We start from the raw sequence: 18,394 nt of genomic DNA on the forward strand, positions 1-18,394 counted from the left end.
TGAGGTGGAGGAGTCAGAGGGTGGGATATTTCCTAGGGAATGCTTTACTGCTAAATGATGAATGAGCAATTGGCTGAGCCCTCAAGGGTTAACTCTCACACTCTACAAGGCAGCAGGAATGGAGAGAGAGGAGACCGCATCACAGACGGAGAGAGAGACACACACCGTGTGTGTGTGAGAGAGATGCGCATTTCCCCTTTAAGTATGCTGCCTTGTTAATTAGATCAGCTTGCTGAGACCACAGCTGCTGCCAGCAAGCTCCCTCCATCCTGAGCCCTGTCGTGTGTCCCCCCTGCTTTATGAAAGATGGGTAAGCGGGGTGCAGGAGCAGGGGGGAGGGGGAGGGAGACACCCTGACATTAGCCCCCCTCTTCCTCCCCTCCACCCCGCACAGCAAGTGGGAGTCTCGGGGAACAGCTCCAAGGCAGAGGGCAGGAGCAGCACATTGCAGTGGTGGGGAGGGACAGCTGCAATTGCTAGCCTGCTGGGCAGCTGCTGCACAGGGAACTTAGGGGAGCGGGGAGCTGATAGGGGGGCTGCCAGTCCACCCTGGTTCCAAGCCCCCACAAACTAGCTGCAATGGGCTGCTCTTCTTGCAAGCAGTGGACAAAGCAGGTGGCTGCCAAACGGGAGCATTGCACAACTTTAAACAAGCATGTTCCCTAAGTGATCAGCAACATAACAACGTTAACCGGGACGACTTTAAGTGAGGAGTTACTGTATCTTCAACTGTCCTTTGAGCCTTCCCCACCCACCAGAGTCCTGCTTTGCACATGTGTAAGGGTCTGCTGTTTGGATCCAATTCTAGGATTGAGGAATGTATTGCTAACAAAAAGGTGGTTAACTGACATTTCTAGCAGAAGTGTAGGAAAACAGTATCCTGTTGAAATAGATTAGTATTAACCTCACTAGAGGTATATGAATTTTACAAGATGTCCCCCTCAAAACTCACCTGCATATTTTTATTTTTTATGAAAATCATAAATTACATACTTTGATACGGAGTAATTCATATCTTTACAAATGTTGATATAAGGACATGCAAGTTGGGTATGCTTCAAAAATAATTTTTCCTGCTATACCTGCATGCAGCCAAGTAGCAGGCTGATAATAGGAAGAAAATTCTTTCTGAAAGTCCCTGTTCTGCGAAAGTGGTGCACTTGCTTAACTTTGTGAATATCCCCGCTGAGTGCGCACTGTGTGTGTAAAGGTGCGTGTGTGTGTGTGTGTGTGTGTGTGTGTGTCTTTATAGGGTCAGGACTTTGGAGACTGATAGTTACTTGACCCTCATCACCACAGTATCCTTTGTAAGTGTGGTGGGTTATTTTTCTGTAAGATCAAAGTTTGCATTTTTTTGTTTTTGTTTTTTTTAATCCTAGATAAAGAGACAAACTATGAAAGTTGAGAATAGAGCTAGGTGGGGGAAAAAACTGTACAAATTTTTTTCAGCGAAAAAATACAGATTTGGCAAGCCTTTCACATTTTTTAAATATCTTTGTTGCAATACTGATTTTCTTTGTTTTTATTTTAAAAAGGCTCAGTCAAATCAAAGCTTTTTCATTTTTCGTCAAACAATGTTTCCTTTAACCCAAAACTTTATTTTTAAGTGCCAGTGAACCAAAACCAAACAAACAAAACTGTTGTTCACACAATTCTAGTTGAGAGAGATGACTTTTCAATTTATTCTTGAAAGAAAGGAAGAGAGGCAGGTGACCTTCTCTCCATTCCTTTCCCCTTTATTGAGTATACCTAAGAAATATGTAAAGGGTGCACTTTTTTTTCCTATTCTTTCCCTGTTCTTTTTCTCTATTCCTCTCTCCATTGGCAATCACTCAGCTTGATAAAATCTCACTCACCTCACTGTGGTATCTGACCTACTATCAGATAATTAAAGAAATAAAGCACACTTCGGTTTCAATCACTCTCCTATTATTCCTGAATAACAATCCACATAAAGTGTTTCTTGGTGTGTAATAGATTACTGAACTAACTTTCAGAAGTTGTACCCAAGAGGTATATAAGCAACTCATCTCTTCATAAAGAGCCAGCAAAACTAAAAAAAGGTGAATTAGAGATATGCATTTTGCCTTTTGTAAGAAGGAAAACACAGAATTGTTGCAATTCCAAACAGAAAAAAATTCCATTTGAAGTAATCCACAGTTTATATGATAGAGAAGGTAACTATGAATAGGTTATAGGTGGTTTCATACACATTTATAAAGTTAATCTGTCAGCTATTTTAGATGGGACAGGAGACTTTAACAGGGTCCTATACCTGGAGTGTTGTACTTAAAGTACTGCACAGGATCTTTTCAGGGGGAATAAGGCAAAACGCCACATTTATTAGTAATACATGTATTCATTAACACGGTATTATATGCATATAATATATTACACTTACACTCACACACACACACACACAAACACACTCCGTCTTGTTGTTACCAATTAGTTGCTCCCCTTAACTTCACTGGCCAGGTGAGTTAGATGGCGGAGGGGGTGGAGCCGGGCTTCTGCCGATCCGGATCGATGCTCCCATGTTGACAAGACAAGACCCAGGGTCCTTTGCAAGACACCTCACTTTTATAGCAGCTTTTCTCTTATGCAAATCTATACCAGATTCAAACTCTGTGTCTGTGTCCATTGGTCCTTTGTGCTGCTTTCTTTTGAGTGTTGTCCCAGTGCTGCAAAGAGGGTGTTTCCAAAAGAAGGTGCTTGCTTCTAACCCCCCGAGGCCGTTGGTATGTCTGCTTGTCTTTAATGAGCCCACTTGACACGTTTTATTGTCCTTGCCTCTGGCTTCCAGCCCCTCTCCAACAGTTGAGGCTGTCTGGAGGTGCTGCCTTCCATGCCTTGCTCATCCACACCTCATTCATTCAACAGGGCAATTGATTAAGAGTGGGGGGGGGGGGCGGGAGGAGCTCTTGTTCTACTGCTAGCAAAAAGAATTTTTTCTTCTATCTTATTCTATCCTTAGGGGCTATAATATTATACCAAGGGCAATGCAAAGTTTCTAAATGAGGCTTTGATACAAAGTCCCATGAAAACAGAGGTCACACATGGGTAGACCCACAAGGTTATATGAAGAGGCACAATGTAAAGTCATGAAAATTATCAGAGATTTATCTACAGGAGGTGGTGGTCCTAAGCTGCTAAGGTGTAGGATGATCAGATGTCCTGTTTTTAAAGGTACAGTCCTGGTTTTTTGGGACTTTTTCTTACATAGGCACCTATTACCCCCACCTCCTTTCCTGTTTTTTCAGTTGCTATCTGGTAACCCTACTAAGGTGGCTATAAGCCACCTCAGATTTCTGTTTACACAAGGGAAATGCCCCCAGTGGCTTTCTTTCTGGCTGCCTTGCATAGTCAGAGGCACAAAGTGGGATTAAGGATTTGGCCCTTTGACTTCCAAAGGGAAGAGCAGAATGATAAAAATAATGTAGACTACTGTCTGCAATTTGATGAAAACTCAACTGGTTGTACAGATTTCCTTTTATTCGTACAAGATGTGGTCCATAAAATTTTTGTCAGAAAAGCAGTGCTGGTAGAATTGCAATGGAAAGTTAGAACACAACATCTTGTAGTTCTCTACTACAGAATTATTGGCAGATAAATGTTATAACATTTATTATTGGAATAAGAAATATGAACTCCTCGCCATCCACCCTCCCACCTGCCGCTCGCCTCCCTATTCACCTGCTCACCCCACTTGCCCTCCTGCCTCACCTTCCTGCCTTCCTCCTCACAATTTTATCGAAGCGCAGGGTACCCCAAAGCATGGGGCCCGGGGCCGTTGCCCCGATTCACCATACCCAAAGGACAGCTCTGGGGGTGGGGAGAGGGAAATCAGTCTTGCCAACTCCTGCAGTATTTGGTGTAGTTTCTTAGAGCCCCTGATCCTGAAATTGCTTGAATGTTTCACTTCTTGATTACCTGCTTGTTGTTGAAAGAAATGAATGTCTCTTGTGGTAACTGTTGCAGAGAAAAGCTGGACACTGTGACCTAAGTGGATCTTAAAGGCTCAAAAACAGTAACTAAGTTAAAATAACCCAATCGGTATTGGGGAAAGAAAAAAAAGCCATTCGATTATTTTAAGGCCACTCTGATGAGTTGTGGGATGGACCCGCCTCGTGATTCTGGAACACTCAGGCTTGGCAATACTGTGGGGCATAAATAGCTTTTGGAAATAAGGGCAGGACCTCAACGCTTCGCACAGGTACTGCTACTGCTATAACTTCCCCAACCACAGCAGTTTGTGCGTGCAGTAGGGCAGCCTCCTGAGGGCAGATGATCAGACTCTGAGAGGGTAGTGAGGCACAGTAATTGTGAGGGTCATATAGAGGAGGGTCTCCTTCCCCTCCCCCCCACTTCGTGGCCATCTTTAATATGGGCAGAAAGATTGCTGTAAGACAACCCATTTAACACGGTGCATTGGGTGTGGGTTTTAAAGGTGGGTGACAGTTTACGTGAGGGTGTGTCTGCCCACAGTAAAGATGGCGGATAGACGGCGCGAGCATGGCATTCCAGGTCCGGTAACTGCCTGGTCTCGTGCGCCTCAGAGGGCCAGGGCGCGAGCCCTCAACTTGCTCACGGCCGATGGACGAGTCTCGCTCCCCCTCGCCTCAGTCTCTTCTTCTCGCAAGGGTGACGCCCCGGCTTGGTGTCAGCCAATCGCTGCGGGTGTGTGTGTGTGTGGGCGGGGCTGCCGGCTGGGTGAGCGGCCAAGCTGCATAGGGCTGCTCAGTGGAGATAGAGGGAGCTGAAGAGAGGAGCTAAGTGGCGGCCGCGCTGCTGCTGCGGGGGTGCTGTGTGCGGCCGCTGCTGCGAGTGGGGACTCCTCCTTCCAGGAGGGTGCGGAGGGAACCATGCCAGTTCTCAGGTAGCGCATAGGCGTTGATGTTGCTGTGGCTCGCCCCCCTAGCGCGGCCCCTAGGGCAACGGGCTGCTGTTTGAGGCGTGCATTGACTTACTGCCTCTGCCTAGACTTGGGGATGGCTCCGTTTCATTGCCTCCCCCATGATCGTGGGCTTGGGGTGGCTCAGTTCTCCATTCCCTTCCCTCGGGTTCTGGGTGGGAACAGCTCTATTTTACCATCCTTTTCCCCCCCATCTCTCCATAACCAGTTCATTTGCTGTTTGACATCCCTTCCACTAGGAACTCCCCCCCCCCAACTTTAACTATGTAAGTGCTGTCTTTAAATCAGATGGCAATTATCCGTATGTAGCAAAAAATATACCAGTATTATGGACGCTTATTATTTATGTGGCACCATGAGTGCTGGATGGTTTACAGACAAGTACTCTGCCCTGAGGTACTCCCTTGTCTATTACACTCCCACCTATGATTTAACAGGGTTTGGTTGAAACAAAATTAAAAGCCTATCCAACATAAAAGCGAACTACATGCCTCTTTACATCCTGGTGCTCTCCTTCTCTTGGACACTAGCTGGCAAAGTAAAGTGGTTTTTAGTCTGAAATTGCTCTAAATCTTCGCAGCATTTAATAATGTGTTGCACTAACATGGGGGCATCTGGGTTGAAATGGAAGTCTCAAATTAGGATGTGTGGAGGGATCTATCTGTCATTGGCCTGCTATGATAAGCGTTTCCAGGAAAATCGTTTGGGAGTATGTTGACTTTAAAGTGATGGACTATTGAACTGCTGTAATGGGGGGCAAATGTGGGGTGATATGAAATTGATGAAGGACAAGAAGTAGATGCATATATTTGTGACAGTTTTAAAATCAGACTTGGTGTATAATGTTGGCAGGACTCCGCTTTAAAGTTTGATTTGGAGCTAAGCCTTTTTTTCTTCCATGCTACACATTTAATTGTGGGGAAAGAGCAACTATAGTAATATGGCAGTAACTTGCATAATCTTGCAGTAATGGATGAACGTTATGATCCAGTCTTAATATTTGCTACATTTTTAAGCTCAGTTTAGATCAATCCCAAACGCCAAGGAGGATAAAGTTAATTAAGACCCTCAACACTCAGGGTGGTCCTGAAGCATTATTATGCCAGGGTCACAGATGGGTAATAACTACAGTGACTAGATTTAAAATCTATAGCTTAACATGCAGTAGTGTGAATTTTTTTTTTTTTTTTGTAAAATTTAGTTTTTTCTTAAATACCCTCCTCTTTTAAATGGACTTGTACTGTGAAGTGAACTGGTGACCTATATCATATATGGGACTGATCAGTGTGTGTGTGTATGTATGTATGTGTATATATATATATATATATATATATATATACACTGATCAGTCCCACAGTTCCTGAAGAGTTGTCTAAAGTTACAGTCTCTGAGTTTAATTATCATTCAAAGGTGGCTCTCCCATCCTCCCACCCCCATGTGCAGTATATCAGATGTCACCCTGTCTCCAGTTTAGGAGTATAGACCAGGGACTCTTTCACAACATGATGCTATTCAGCTGCCAGGTTATGTTGAGCTAATGGTAGAACAGTGTTCATCAGTTTGACAGACCTAGTTCCTACTGACCTTGGCTTTAAGGTGCTTGGAATCTAAAATAAATTACGTCTTTCAGAGGATTGTGAAATGTGTATTGAAGATACTGCATTAACCCTGTATGTAAACATGCAATGTCTTAGCCAAATGTTAACTTCATTTCTTTAAAGCCCCATTCAGCAAATCATATGAATAGCCCTTTGATTTCAGTGGGGCTACTTGCACTTAAGTACATGCCTAACTTTAAGCATGCTTTACTTAATAGAGCTGTAATTGAAATAGCCTTTCAACTTTATAGAATTATGGAGTACTAGCACCATAGGTGCTGGAACTAATGGACTGGAGATGCTGCTGCACCCCCTGGCTTGAAGTGGTTTCCATCATATACAGGGTTTATAGTTCAGTTCAATGGCTCTCAGCACCCCCACTATATAAATTGTTCCAGCACCCCTAACTAGCACAGAAGTGCCTCTGGTCTCAGATTAATTACAGTGAAGGATAAATGATCTTTGTGTTGCAGAAGTAATTGCGCTGTGAATAGAACTGTATTGGTCAAAAGCTTTCGGCAGTTGCTAGCAAGATTTTAAAAGGGTTTCTGTGAATGAATATGCACAGCTGTTTTATTACATCTTGAAACCCTGTCCTAACTGAACTATGTGTTCAAGTCTGTCTCTATATAGGGGCTTGTTTGGCTTTGCTTTTGAGAGCAGGTCTTACATGTCTAAGTGTTATAGAAATGTTAAACGCCCTTTTTTTTTTTTTTCATGAAATATGCTACCTCTTCATAAACTTAAGGCTGGGTGTATAAAATGGTTTAATAACCAACTTGTAGTATAACTTTGGCTCCACACAGGAAAAGGCCAAACCGTGTTGTAAGTATTCTGACATTTTTATTTTTGGGAGAGAAAAAGTGGATGAAGTAATACTTCTATTGGACCAACTTTTGGTGAAAAAGAGAAGCTTTTGAACTCTATCGAGCTTTTCTTCAGGTCTGTTCTGTAGAGCTCAAAAGCTTGTCTCTTTCACTAAGATAATTTGGTTCTATAAAAGGTATTACCACACCCACCTTGGCTCTCTCATATCCTGGAACTAACATCGCTACAACAACACTACAAACATTAGTTTTCTTGTAAAGCTATCTGGACACTGAAAAGTGAGGGTCCATCTACCCAGGAAAACTTACTATCTTATACATACTTTATAATAACCAACAAAGCTGTTTTTGTAGACTTATAAAACACAATTATCAATTGATAGTAAAATAAGTCATTTGCTGATATTGTCTAGACAATGTAGTAAGCTATCAAGTATCAGAGGGGTAACCGTGTTAGTCTGAATCTGTAAAAAGCAACAGAGGGTCCTGTGGCACCTTTGAGACTAACAGAAGTATTGGGAGCATAAGCTTTCGTGGGTAAGAACCTCACTTCTTCAGATGCAAAAAGTGAGGTTCTTACCCACGAAAGCTTATGCTCCCAGTACTTCTGTTAGTCTCAAAGGTGCCACAGGACCCTCTGTTGCTTTTTACAGATTCAGACTAACACGGCTACCNTACTTTATAATAACCAACAAAGCTGTTTTTGTAGACTTATAAAACACAATTATCAATTGATAGTAAAATAAGTTATTTGCTGATATTGTCTAGACAATGTAGTAAGCTATCAAGTATCAGAGGGGTAACCGTGTTAGTCTGAATCTGTAAAAAGCAACAGAGGGTCCTGTGGCACCTTTAAGACTAACAGAAGTATTGGGAGCATAAGCTTTCGTGGGTAAGAACCTCACTTCTTCAGAGGCAAAAAGTGAGGTTCTTACCCACGAAAGCTTATGCTCCCAATACTTCTGTTAGTCTTAAAGGTGCCACAGGACCCTCTGTTGCTTTTTGTAGTAAGGTAGAACCTCAGAGTTGCCAACACCTTGAGAATCGAGGTTGTTCGTAACTCTGAAATGTTTGTATCTCTGAACAAAATGTTCTTTCAAAAGTTTAAAATTGAACATTGACTTAATAGCACTTTGAAACTTTACTATGTGGAAGAAAAATGCTGCTTTCCCTTTTTTTTTTGTACTTTACATTTAACACAGTACTGTATTTGCCCTTTTTTTTTTTTTTTTTTTAAATATATAGCTGCTGCTGCGTGATTACATACTTGGGTTCCAAATGAAGTGTGTGGTTGACTGGTTAGTTTGTAACTCTGTTCTACTGTATTGCTAATGAGCAACTCAGATTGCTGCTTGGATTTGACTTTTCCAAATGTCATAACTGCTGAAAAAATAATCCAATGTGTATTTTTTCAAATATTTCTTTAAGCAAGAAATATTTCTTTAAGCACTTTATAAAGACTGAAGTTTTTTTCCCACCTGTATGTTGTTTGACACTGATACACTTCCATTACCGTTTTGATGTCACTCTTCCACAGTGCTATTATGCTAAAGTGCAGATAGATGTGTGAGAAGATGAAATACTTCTATTAAAATCAGTGCTCTCCAAATCTTTCTGAACAAGTCTCTCATATTTCAAACTTGTAAGTAACAGCCAGGCAAGGCATATTAGTTTTTTCTTTGTTTTCTCAACTTTGTGAATGTTCCTTTTGCTAGAGAGTTTATCTCTGTTTGCTGTAACTTTGAACCTGAGACTAGAGGGGGTTTCCCAAATAACTCATAAATCATTTGGGTGGTGGCAGCAAAAGCAGATCTAAGCTGATAGTTAAGCTTAGAGGTTTTCATTCAGGTCCCCACATCTGTACCCTAAAGTTCAGAGTGGGGAAGGAACCTTAACACTCAATGAAGAGGAACAGTGAAGATGGTTAAATAAATAAAAGAAGATTATTCCTAGTAAATATTTAGACTTCAAAGGAAAAAAATTGTGGAGAACACACATCCTTGATTCACCAGTCTGCACCTTCTATTTCTTATCTTATCCAACCTTTAACTTTTCCTCCTTGAGTCTAAATAATTGATAACCAAGATGTGAAATTGACCAGTCCAGTTTTGCTGTCCAACATGACTAACAAGCAAAAAGTAAACAGGATATAGGTCATATTAAAGAGGTTTTTTTACTGCTTTTAAGGTGGTGGTAATAACACTGGTCAGAGTTTAATGCTTTTCTTTACGCTGTCCCTATTTAACTCTTGTCTGACTTCACTAGTAATTTCAAGCATGTAAATATGGCTTTCATTTTATATCTGTACAATATGGCCTACAGAATCTTGTTTTATTGTACATAAGTCATGTCTGCACTACAGAGTTAAGTCGACTAAAGTTATGCCGATGATCATAAACTGCTGTAATTACATCGCTTGTACGCTTTCACACAATGCTCCTTTTGTTGGCAGAGCGCGTCCACGGTTGGTGCTCTAGCACCAACATAAAGTAGTATGCTGTGGGTAGCTATCCCGCTGGGCAAATCGTCACCTTCTTCTGCTAGGAGTTATGAGAATGGATTGCAGTGCATCATGGGGGCAGGATTACTGCTGTATGATGCAGTTTTCTCCTGTCCCATAATTCCAAGGGCTTCCAATTGTGTTTCGTGTGATATTTCAACTGCCCCTATAAACTTTGCGCCCGTCATCTCTCCCTGAAAGCCTGGATCCTGCAAGGCTCTCTAGTCTTGTGATAAGTGGTATGAACGTAATGCGGCTGATGCTGCAGTATTTAATGAGCTGCGAATCTGAACAGGAAACCATGGTGTATGCCCTGCTGTGTACCATGGAAAGAAACAATTCAAGATTGATGTTGGCATTCATGGAGCAGCTGCACATGGTTGCTACTGGGCTCGGGAGAAAAAGCATCGAGTGGTGAGATCAGCTTGTGATGCAGGCATGGGATGACAAGCAGTGGCTGCAAAACTTTTGTATGCACAAAGCCACCTTCCTTGAACTCTGTGTGGAACATGCCCCCCACCCTATGGTGCAAGGACACCAAAAAGAGAGCTGCCCTAATGGTGGAAAAGTATGTGGCGATAGCTCCGTGGAAGCTGGCAACTCCAGACTGCTATCAGTCAGTTGCGAATCAGTTTGGAATTGGGAAGTCCACTGTGGGGGTTGTGATGATGCAAAGTGTGTAGGGCCATGAATCACCTCCTGGTATGAAGGACTGTGGGTACACTTCCAGTCTTTTGTTGATGAAACCTGACTTTTGTTGACAAAACTGTGGAAATAGAGAAGTTGCAACAAGTAGCTACTGTGCCTCACACTGCACAATACAAAAGTCAATAGTATGACAATGAAGAATGGGGGGACAATTCTGGAACACAAATAGGAGCCAGTAAAAGGTTGAATATACAAAAGAATTATATAAAGAAGTTTTCAAGCCTGATTTTCAAACATGTCAAAGCATGAACTTCTGCTGTCTTTGTTAGACTCCTGGCTAGGGACAGTAGAAATCCAGTCCTGGAAAACCCACAAAAATAAGCAGATTATTTTGTGATCTATGGATTCTGAAGTTTGCATGTTGAGAAAGGCCCGAACAACACTAGTCTGTTTGCTTGAAAAGGTATTTGGAGAAATTGAAGTCTTAGCAATGCTGTCCTATTTGTGCTGTATAGAAACAGTTAAGGACTTCCCTTGTGTCAGCAATGGAGTGTGAATTTTAAAACCTAGTTTTGACCATTTAAATTCTAACACTTTAAACCAAATTTAGTGCTAACAACATTCAGCTGAAGTAATTGAAAATGAAATATAGGTGTCTAATCTAAGAGTCAATGCAGAGCTCTTTAGCTTTCTATTTTGTCAAGTAAGCTACATGTTCATCTACCTCAGGGCTTGTCTACACTGGCACTTTACAGCGCTGCAACTGTCTCATTCATGGGTTTGAAAAAACACCCCGAGCGCTGCAAGTTTCAGCGCTATACTATACCAGTATAGACAGTGCACCAGCACTGGGAGCTGCGCCCCTTGTAGAGGTGGGTTTTATTTATTTATTTTTTTTAAGAGCTCAATCTTGAGCTGTGCCACGACTACACAAGCAACGTGCTTTAACGTTGCCAGTGCAGACGTGTCCTTACTCAGGTTAGATTTAAGATACTAATGTCACTATTTAAGGAGCTGTGGTATCTAAACACTTCACATTTTCTGTCTTCACTCCTTATGTAGTTCTCAGCAGACCACTGTGGATGCTAACCGATAAGATATGCAAAGTCTCATGTGGTATTTGAAAATGAAGTGCCAAATGCTTTTCTGTTGTAACTGCCTCTTTATGGAACAACTAAATTGAAGACAGTAGAAACAGTATTGGTTCTAAATGTTTCAGTTGGCATTGCTGAACCTACTCTTGCTAGTGTCAGCTACCTCTGTTTTTTTTAATTGTCATGTTAGGTGTGCCCCGTGGCAAAGTAGCCTTTATAATATTGATGGGTTGATACTACCAATGGCATTGAACCATAGTAACCTATGCCAAAGGTTTGCACTCTCTAAAGGCTTCCATATCAGCATTAGGAAGGTCAGAAGAGCTATTAGGCTATGTCTACACTTGCAGAGTTTTTTGCGCTGTCAGTTTCACTGGTCATAATGAACGGGTGAAAGAAAAGCGCTGGCTTGCGTACTCACTTCCACAGGTGTCAGATCATGTTCACATTTGCAGCACTTCCATGGCAGCTGAGAGCAACTATCACACAGTGCAGCTCTCTCCATTTTAACAATAGGTCCTGTGGGAAGGGGGAGGTGATTGTGGGGCATCCTGGGTCCCTTCACAGCCTTCTCTCCCCAAACACTGATCAGCTGCAGTAACTCAGAATTGCTCCAAGCTGCGGATTGTCTGCTCCCGGAGCAAACATTGTCACCTGGCCAGATAAATGAGCACTTGCCAAGAAAACAGGAAGGGGAGTTTCAAAGTTCCCCAAGCTTTACAAGGGGTGGATGTCTGTTTACCTGGTGTCAGAATAGCAGAGCTGCTGGCCAAAGTGGTTACCTAGGCACTGTGGGATATCCTCCAGAGGCTAAAAGCTCTGTAAACAGGAAGAACGTGTCTTCACTTGTACATCACCACAAAAACATCACCGGTAAGAGCTGTTCACCTCTCGTGGAGGTCGTGTTCTTTTTGCGGTGAAACTTCTGAGTTTCACTGCAAAAATTCATTGGCAAGTGTAGACGCGCCCACCGTTTTTGCGCAAAAAAGGGACTTTTTCTGCTTTAAATGGCAAATGTAGACATGCCCTTAAAAATATCATTACGTTTGGAGACTCTAGGAGTGCACAAGGAACAATAGCAATGACTACAATAACATTCACTGGTTATCAATCGTTTCTTTATTACCAATTTCATTAAACAGATGAACAGTGCTGCAACTATTGAAACATACATAGTGAGAGACAACCTGTAAGATATCTAGCATAACAAAGTCAGGCTGGACAACTGCAAAAGGGTCCTGGAAGGCTGATATGTTAGCCCTAGAATGTTAAAGGCCCTTTTTCCTACAAGCTGAGAAGAGGTTATCTCCGGTCAATTAGGGACACCTGAATGCAATTAAGGGCTGCCTGAGGCCTTTATAAATGCCTCCTCTGGGGAGAGCAAAGAGGGAGAGAGAGACACAAGCTACTGCCAGGCTAGTGGTAGCAGGGAAACAAGCTTTTCTAGGCTGAGAGCCTGTGCTCCTTCCCATAGGGTAACAGCCAAATCTGGGTGCCTGCTAGGAGAAGGACTGACATCCCAGGGCAAGCAACCAGAGGACACTCTGCCCCAGTGAGGAGGCAGGGAAAGGTATCCCCTTCTGGTTTTGTGTTTTGAGATAATTTCCTTTTTGTCTGGTGAAGGATCACCCCTCAGGCTGACCCTGGGGCCTACCCTGAAAACACAGCCAAAGGAGCACAGAAGGAGGAAATGTGGGGCTGATTTACCCCAGGCCTGCCATCATCAGAGGGGGAAGTGCCAAGTCCGGTGAGACAAAGGAGGTGCCTTGTCACACTAGCATCAATGATTTCATACATCCATCTCTATAGTCCCCTTGGAGATGCCAGTATTGCTCAACAGGTGGTCGTTTGTGGAGGGCCTCCTTATGAATTCTTCCTTACATTTTCATACTTTTATTCTGTATTACTCTCATTGATAACTCTTATATGCATGAGGGTTCCAACCCCTTTTTCCTTATCTGGAGTTCCACACTGCATAAATGTTGGTATGTCTGTCTTTTCATAGACTGTCTTTTTAGTTTCTCTTATCTTCATTAATGCCTATGTCAACAAATCCCATGGTGACTTACAGTTATTGCAGAATTTCCCATGATGTTTCAATCAGACATCTTGTGGTAATGAGGGGCACACTAGGGAATATTTTCCCAAATATCACCTGCATTTGAAAGAGGACTTTGTTAATGCAATACTCTTTAGTTTGCATCAGCAGCATCCACACAGGGGAGTGGTAGCGCAGCACTGTGGGGCCATGTAAAGAAGCCCTTAGACAATGAGACAGAGAAACTAGTAAGTGTTTTTTTTTTTTTTTTTTTAAGTCGCAATGCAATTAATTTCTCAGAATTTTATGTGCGGTTCTTAGTACCTCTTTTACAATAATCTTACAACTTTTACTGGTAGTGGTTACCCCTGCATCAACTACTTACGTCAACTTCTTTCAGGCCTCATATTTGGCTAAGCTAAAATTTGACAGGCTTTCCTTTACACTTTTAAAGCATAACCTAACTTACATACCTAACATACTCTTATCCATAACATATGCTTATTACTCCTCTATCCTATAGTACTATTTACATATTCCTACATTTATACCTGCAACTTAAATCTATTAATCACATATTGATTACACAGATTAATCATAACAGAACACAATTAAATGATTATATAAGATTATGAGCTACAGCAGTTGGAGGAACACTTAGAAGGAGCTGGTGGAAAGAATCCCTCCAAAAATTACTAAGAGAGGGGAAACTTATGGGACATAGTACCATAAAGAACATGCAAAGAATGGCCCAGGATAGACAGGGATGGTGGATCCTTGTTTGTGCCGTAAGTTACTTTTGATGATGGGCATAAGGAATTGGATTCAGGTGTGTCACACAGTCTAAGCTCTGACAGAGTGCAAACAAGTTTTTAAATACTGGTTTAAGAATATTAACAAATAAAACATATATTCATGATTGTTAAACAGACCATGTGTTAGTTGACAACTTGATGGTTTTCATGTTGGCTTTTCTTAAAACAAAATAAATTCTACCAGCAGTCATAAGCTCAAAATGCCAGGTGAAGTTTAAAAACCCTTAGTTCGAAATGCAATTAACCTCTTGTGTACGGTGAAGAGGGCTTATCACAAGTTAGATTTTATGGCTTGTCTGCATGGCCCCAAAGTTTGGACTATAGGGGTGTGAATTGCAGTGCATACTAGTGTGGATGCCGCTGGTGCAAACTAAAAAGTCTTGCATTTGAAAGAGGACTTTGTTAACGCAATACTTTTTAGTTTGCATCAGCAGCATCCACACAAGGGAGTGGTAGCGCAGCACTGTGGGGCCATGTAAAGAAGCCCTTAGACCAGGGGTAGGCAACCTATGGCACGCATGCCGAAGGTGGCACGCGAACTGATTTTCAGTGGCACTCACACTGCCTGGGTCCTTGCCACCGGTCTGGGGGGCTCTGCATTTTAATTTAATTTTAAATGAAGCGTCTTAAACACTTTAAAAACTTCATTTACTTTACATACAACAATAGTTTGTTATAGATTATAGACTTATAGAAAGAGAACTTCTAAAACCGTTAATGTATTACTGGCACACGAAATCTTAAATTAGAGTGAATAAATGAAGACTCGGCACACCACTTCTTAAATGTTGCCGACCCCTGCCTTAGACCATGAGGTGGAGAGAAACTAGTAAGTTTAAAAAAAAGTCAGAATGCAATGCAATTAATTTCTTGGAATTTTATGTATGGTTGTTACTGCAACACTGACACTTGTCTGTTCATACTTCAGTTATGATTGAGATGTTCACTGGAAATATCATTTATAGTGCATTTTGTCTTCAAGGATCCCAACGTGCATCACACAAATACTGTATGTATAGTATGATTGTTATGCCGTTTTCTACAGCATATAAGTAGCAGCTTAGTGGACAATAAATGTAGGTGTATGGAATCTTGGGCAAACTCTCATTCAACACTTTCAAATATTCTGGATTTTCTCCACCGTTTGTATAAATTCAAATTAATCACCTGATTTAACACTAACCCACCCCCCCTACTTTTTAAAGTCTTTACTATATCTAGCCTTCTACAATAAACAAATCCTCAGACTATAAAATAAATATGGATATTAAAAATATTGTGGCTCAAAGTGGTGAAATACCAAAGACCTGGAAAAAAACAAAATCATTACTGATAAAATTTGCAGATGACCCACAAACTGGGTGAGTGGTAAATAATGAAGAGGACAGGTCACTGATGCAGAGCAATCGGATCACTAGGTAAGCTGGGCTCAGGCAAACAATGTGTGTTATAATATGGCTAAATGTATACATTCTACAAAGAATGTAGGTAATACTTGCCGTGTCGGGGACTCTATCCTGGTAAACAGATGTGGAGGTTGTTGTGGATAATCAGCTGAACATGAGCGCCCAGTGTGATGCTGTGGCCAAAAGAGGTAATGTGATCCTGCAATGCATAAAAGGGAATTTTACCTCTGTATTTGGCACTGGTGTGACTGCTGCTGGAATATTGTGTCCAGTTGTGGTGTGCACATTTTAAAAAGGATGTTGATAAATTGGAGAGGGTTCACAGAAAAGCTATTGAGGATGATTAAAGAATTAGAAAGCATGCTTTATAGTGATTGAGCTCCTTGAGTCTATCTATTTAGCTTAACAAAGAGAAGATATTTGATTACAGTTTAAGTACCTACCTGTGAAACAAATATTTAATAATGGGCTCCATCCAGTGGCTGGAAGTTGAAGGTAAACAAGTTCAGATTGCAATTGAAGCATAAAGAACAGGAGTACTTGTGGCACCTTAGAGACTAACACATTTATTAGAGCATAAGCTTTCGTGGGCTACAGCCCACTTCTTCGAATGCATATAGAGTGGAACATATATTGAGGAGATTATATACACACACACATATACAGAGAGCATGAACAGGTGGGAGTTGTCTTACTCTGAGAGGCCAATTAAGTAAGAGAAAAAAACTTTTGAAGTGATAATCAAGCTAGCCCAGTCCAGACCGTTTGATAGTAAGTGTGAGAATACTTACAAGGGGAGATAGATTCAATGTTTGTAATGGCTCAGCCATTCCCAGTCCTTATTCAATCCTGAGTTGATTGTATCTAGTTTGCATATCAATTCAAGATCATCAGTCTCTCGTTTTTCTCTTACTTAATTGACCTCTCAGAGTTGGTAAGACAACTCCCACCTGTTCATGCTCTGTGTGTCTGTGTGTGTGTACGTACACACACACACACACACACACACACACACACACACACACACACACTCCTCAATATATGTTCCACTCTATATGCATCCGAAGAAGTGGGCTGTAGCCCATGAAAGCTTATGCTCTAATAAATGTGTTAGTCTCTAAGGTGCCACAAGTACTCCTGTTCTTTTTGCAGATACAGACTAACACGGCTGCTACTCTGAAACCTGTCAGTTGAAGCATAGTTTTTAACAGTGATGGCAATTAACCATTAGAGGCCATGGTGGATTCTTCATCACTGGAATTATTAAATCAAGACTGGATATTTTTCTAAAAGATATGCTTGAGGAATTATTTTGGGAAAGTTCTATGGCCTGTATTATACAGGGGTCAGACTAGATGATCACAGTGGTCCTGTCTGGTGTTGAAATCTATGAATATCAAAAATCTAATCTGCAAGATTATTTTTGAAATGAGGATTTAGTTTGTAATATTCTAAAGATTTAACTGTTTCACACACACAAAATACTTAGTGATTCTTAGTTCCACTTAATGTAAATTGTCAGTTTCTAGTTGGTCACAACCCCGTATTTTATTTTGTATTCTTAGTGTTTTTGCTAAATTTGAAAACATTCTTGGCTATTAAGGTTGCTATATTTACTGAAACATACTATAAAACTTTTATTCTATGATTAAGGTATCATAAAAGAAAGTGAGAAACTTGAAGTTTTTCAGTTTCAGTCAGCTAAAAAATCAGCAATTCTCATTGTTTTTTGCTTACTTAGGGTTACGAATTACCAAAATTCTAATTTAACTTTATATTGGGCCACCTTCTAGCAGAATTTTGGCTCTGTCTTGGTAAATATGTTTGTGTGAATTTGGTACTTAAAAGATATAGGCTTATGGCATTTGGTAGTGGACAAGGGTGATGCATGCAGAAATTGGATACCTGTATACTAGGAAAACATGGTAATGCATCTCTATTCCAGTACTGGGTGCTTCCTCTGAAACTTATTGTTGATTTCCAATAGAACTCAAAATGTAGTAAAGGAAACCACGGTCTATTTATTTCTTGTACAGCTTGCAAGAAAAAAAAAAAAACTGGGAAGGGGGAGTAAATGGTCAGGGGCAAATACATCGTCAATTGACCATGTTAAATAATATACTTTCGTAGCCCAAGAGATTAAGATGGGAAATGTTAGTGCCTGGATGAGTTTTTAAACTGTAGCCTCTTGGTAATGTTTTGGAGGAGGAAATGGTAAGATTTGAATAGCAATTAGATGCGTGAGGCAATGGAGAATAGTCATGATTCCTAGTTTATGGGCTAGAGTGAAAAGGAGAATGGTGGTGGCAGCAGTAAAAGAGGAGAGTTAAGCTTGAGTTGATGGTAAGAGACCCAAGAGATGTCTTCATCTAGCCAAACCCGTGTATCGGCACTTTCCTGTTAAGTCACGAGTGAAAAGGTAGATTTGAGTAATTGAGGTAGAGATGGGGAATGCAGCTATGAGGGTAGCTAGGATCTCACAAAGAAAGGGTATAAAAAGAGAAGTGGAAGGGTGAAAAGTAAGAGGCGTATGGGACTCTCATGGATGGTATA

The 18,394-nt window shown here is 41.2% G+C and overlaps 1 protein-coding gene across 4 annotated transcripts in view; it reads left to right on the forward strand.

Moving 5' to 3' along the window:
- ADK (adenosine kinase) overlaps nucleotides 1-18,394 on the forward strand; it is a 542,722-nt gene that overhangs the window by 21,449 nt on the left and 502,879 nt on the right. For 2 of the 4 annotated variants that reach the window (XM_034775505.1, XM_034775507.1), the window contains exon 1: nucleotides 4,725-4,879. The exons of the other annotated variants lie outside the window; for them this stretch is intronic. In XM_034775505.1, coding sequence (XP_034631396.1) covers nucleotides 4,866-4,879 — 14 coding nt within the window. In that variant the 5' untranslated portion in view covers nucleotides 4,725-4,865. Of the gene's footprint in view, nucleotides 1-4,724; nucleotides 4,880-18,394 lie in introns of those variants that run through there. 4 annotated transcript variants of the gene reach the window in all.

Source organism: Trachemys scripta, chromosome 7 (genome assembly GCF_013100865.1).
Source record: "Trachemys scripta elegans isolate TJP31775 chromosome 7, CAS_Tse_1.0, whole genome shotgun sequence".
In the NCBI taxonomy this organism is placed as follows: Eukaryota; Metazoa; Chordata; order Testudines; family Emydidae; genus Trachemys; species Trachemys scripta.